The sequence below is a fragment of the Alexandromys fortis genome, unplaced genomic scaffold (genome assembly GCF_014885135.2).
Source record: "Alexandromys fortis isolate MF-2015 unplaced genomic scaffold, M_Fortis_MF-2015_v1.1 scaffold_9, whole genome shotgun sequence".
NCBI lineage: Eukaryota > Metazoa > Chordata > Mammalia > Rodentia > Cricetidae > Alexandromys > Alexandromys fortis.
Window position 1 is genome coordinate 17,642,120 of NW_026067892.1, and position 4,304 is coordinate 17,646,423.

At 44.4% G+C, this 4,304-nt stretch overlaps 1 protein-coding gene across 1 annotated transcript in view; it reads left to right on the forward strand.

Annotated features, from left to right (window-relative positions):
• Positions 1-4,304, forward strand: part of Mypn (myopalladin) — a 75,397-nt gene that overhangs the window by 57,720 nt on the left and 13,373 nt on the right. Inside the window, exon 12 of the mRNA XM_050140200.1 lies at positions 735-873. Within this exon, the coding sequence (XP_049996157.1) occupies positions 735-873 (139 nt within the window). The remainder of the gene's footprint in view (positions 1-734; positions 874-4,304) is intronic.

The window sequence follows — 4,304 nt, forward strand, 5'->3', positions numbered from 1 at the left end:
CTTCTCCTTCTCCTCCTCCTCCTCCTCCTCCTCCTCCTCCTCCTCCTCCTCCTCCTCCTCCTCTTCTTCTTCTTCTTCTTCTTCTTCTTCTTCTTCTTCTTCTTCTTTTTCTTCTTCTGACAGGGTTAGGGTTTCTTTGTGTAACCCTGGCTATCCTGGAACTCACTATGTAGACCAGGCTAGCCTGGAACTCAAAGATTCACCTGCCCATGGGGTGCCAGGGCAGTGTGCCACAATGCTTGGCAATTAAAACTAGGCAGTTCAGCCAGGCGGTGGTGGCACATGCCTTTAATCCCAGCATTCAGGAGTCAGAGACAGGTGGATCTCTGTGAATTAGAGGCCAGCCTGGTCTACAGAGCGAGTTCCAGGACAGGCCCTAAAACTACAGAGAAACCCTGTCTTGAAAAAAACAAAACAAAACAGGTAGTTTATTTGGTAGAGCACTTGCCTAGCTTGAATGAAGCCCTAGGTTCGGTGCCCAGCATCTGATAAACTGCGTGTGGTTTGCACACCTGTAATTCTAACGCTGTGAGTCAAAGGTGGGAGGATCAGAAGTTCAAGATCACCCTCAACTACATAGCTAGTTCAAGGCCAGCCTGGGCTACGTGGAATCTTGTCTCAAAATAATAAAATAAAATGCCTCTACCTACAGTGCTGAGGTCAGGTGATCATTTTACCCACTCTGACCTCTACACTGACTAGTCATTTCATAGACGTGCGGATTTCTTTTACAGACCACCCCAGGGTCTGATGAAGAAAACCACAAAGGCTTCTCCGGCAATGAGTGACGATTACATCCTGGAGACTAAGAACTCAGTGATTCTAGACTTGGGAAAGAAAGTGAATTTCAGTGATCTCAGATCACACCAGCAGGTAAGAGTGTTGAACGCAAATGGTTGGGTGAAATCTATTTTAAGGATGTTTGATGCACCCTTTGGGCACTGAGGTCGGCTGTCCTTAAGAGGATGATCACAGCCTCGGCGGCAGAGCACACGCTGAGCCAGCTGGGGAACTGTTGCTGGAGAAGGCGACTCTGAACCACTCCCATCAGATTTACCTGTTTATGGGTGTGCACAGCAGCTGTAATTCTAGAAATCTCGAAACCAGAAATCTAGAAAGGACAGACCTGTCCTTATCATTGATTTGAGTTCTATACTGCCCATATTACACAGAAGGGTGTGTCTGTCTGTCTGTCTGTGTCTGTGCTGTGCGTGTTTATCACTCTAGTTGGCAGTAAACTTGTGAGAATGGAGCCTAAAAATGAAGCAGGCTAAAGTCTCATGCAATAGTCAGCTTTTATTTAAAGCATCAGACGTGTGTGTGTGTGTGTGTGTGTGTGTGTGTGTGTGTGTGTGTGTGGTGTTTTGAGACAGGCTTTCTCTATGTAGCTCTGACTGTTCTGAAACTCACTCTGTAAACCAGGCTGGCCTCAGTCTCATAGAGTCGGCCTGCCTCCGTCCTAAGTGCGGGGATTAAAGGCATGCGCCTCCACTGCCCCGCAGAGCATCAGACTATACTCAGAGGGTTAAACAGATTCACACGAGTAAAGTGAGCAATCACAAGGACAAACTGCACATGGCAAAGCCATATTTTTTCAGAGACATATAAACAAATAACAAAGTCAGCTGTAACAATACTCTAAAGCAAACTCACTCCCATCTGCTACACCTGGGAGGGGCACAGAAACACAGCCCAAGAACAACTCCGTGGTTTTGAAGAAACCAATGTCACAAGACTCTCATTTTCTTCAAGCTCTTTTCACAGGCACTCAGAATTCTCCTCACACACTCTTAAACTGTGTTCGGCTGTGTGTGTGTGTGTGTTCTTTCCTTTGATTACAGAGATCACGGGAGGCAGCTGATAAAGAAACTTTCCGTTTTTATTATGAGAGTGAGTGAGACAGAAGTGAGAAGTGACCTAAACCAGAATGGGAAGTCGGACACGGACGTCCATCGGTGGTGGATCTGTAGAGACAGTGCAGGGAGAACCTGTGGGTGTAACGTAAACACACTGCTTGCATTTTACACGGCCCATTAGGAGCTCTGACACTGCTTGGAACTTTACACTTGGATCTGTGTGTGGCAGAGACAGTCGACCTTGAGAGCAAGCAAAGTGCTGCCCAAACTGCTCAGAGCTCAGGGATTTAGTAACAGGCTAGGCGGCATTCTCTGCCACGGTGTCCTTGCTCCTGAAGCTCAACCTGCCAAATGTTTAATCTGTCGCGGAAGCAACTTGGCCTTTATATTCTTATCTTAGTGTTCATCCGTTCATCCACTGTACTACAGGGTTGGTACACTGATCAGGTGTATCTGGTTTTTTAGATTTTTAATTTTATAAACATCACTATAAAAAGCTTACAGATAAACTAATCGGGCTAAAATCTTATTTTAGTTCTCATCTTCAATTCATGCATTGTATTACACGGTTGGTACACTGATCGGGTAAATCTGTGCGTTTTATATTTTAATTTTGTAAACTTTACTGTACAAAGCTTGCAGAAAGACTAACCAGACACCAAAGGGAGCCAGACCCAAACTGCGTGTCTGTGGTATTCTCTACCTTTTGAGCAGCCTTTCTGAAGCTGGATTTCACACTTTCACTATCGGATATATTTTTATGCACTTATTTTCCAAAAGCTTACCAGGCGGGTTCCTCCCCAGGACCCATCACAAGGTAGAGGTAGAGGGGTGCTGGATGGCTCTCCTCAACTTGACACAAACCCTGACATTTCTGGAAGGAGGGAATCTATTTTTCTGTTGCTGTTGTTTTGCTTTTGTTTCTCTGTATAGTCCTGGCTGTCCTGAAACTCTCTCTGTAGACCAGGCTGGCCTCAAACTCACAGAGATCCTCCTGCCTCTGCCTCCTGGGTGCTGGGATTTAAGGTGTGTGTGTTGTATGTGCCACCATCCCACCCAGCTGCCACATCAGATTGGGCTGTAGGCAAGTCTGCGTGATATTGTCTTGATTAGTGACTGATGTAAGAGGGCCTAGCCCACTGTGGGTGGTGCCACCCCTGGGCAGTGGTCCTGGTCCGTATAAGAAAGTAAACTGGGTTTTACCAGCTTGCACTCCCACCAGCAATGCAGAAGTGTTCCCTTTTCCCCACAACCTCTCCAGCATAAGTTGTCATCAGTGTTTTTGATCTTGGCCGTTCTTACAGGTGTAAAATGGAATCTCAGAGTTGTGTTGATTTGCATTTCTCTGATGGCAAAGGATGTTGAACATTTCCTTAAGTGTCTTTCAGCCATTTTAGATTCCTCTCTCAAGAGTTCTCTGTTTAGGTCTATACTCCATTTTTTTTATTGGATTATTTGTTCTTTTGATGTTCAATTTCTTGAGTTCTTTGTATATTTTGGAGATCAGACCTCTGTCTGATGTGGGATTGGTGAAGATCTTTTCTCATTCTGTAGGCTGTCATTTTGTCTTGTTGACCGTGTCCTTTGCTTTACAGAAGCTTTTCAGTTTCAGGAGGTCCCATTTATTAATTGTTTTTCTCAGTGTCTGTGCTACTGGGGTTATATTTAGGAAGTGGTCTCCTTTGCCAAATATACTTCCCACTTTCTCTTCTATGAGGTTCTGTGTGGCTTTATGTTGAGGTCTTTGATCCATTTGGACTTGAGTGTTGTGAGGTAACCCAGACCCAGAAAGACAATTATCACATGTACTCTCTCATAAGTGGTTTTTAAACATAAAGCAAGGAAAATCAGCCTACAAATCACAATCCCAGAGAACCTAGACAACAATGAGGACCCTAAGAAAGAGATACATGGATCTAATCTACATAGGAAGTAGAAAAAGACAAGATCTCCTGAGTAAATTGGGAGCATGGGGACTATGGGAGAGGGTTGAAGGGGATGGGAAACAAAGGGAGGGAAGTAGAGAAAAATGTAGAGCTCAATAAAATAAAATAAAAACTGTAACATACTTTAGGGAAAAAAAGTAAACTGGGCAACTATGAGGAGCAAGCCAGTAAGTAGCATTACTCCATGGCCTCTGCTTCAGCTCCTGCCTTCAGGTTCCTGCCTTGAGTTCCTGCCCTGACTTCCCTGGATGATGGAAGCTGTAAGATGAAATAAACCTTCTCCTCTCAGAGTTGCTTTTGGTCATAGTCTTTATCACAGCAATAGAAACTTCAACTAAGGGGCCGGAGAAATGGCTCCATGGTTAAGAATACGATATATCTTTTCAGAAGTCCCGGGTTCAATGTCAAGTACTCATATGATGGCTCATAGGCATGTACACGCTGCACAGACATATGTGTAAGAAAAACATCCAGACACATAAAGTAAAAGTAAAAGATATAT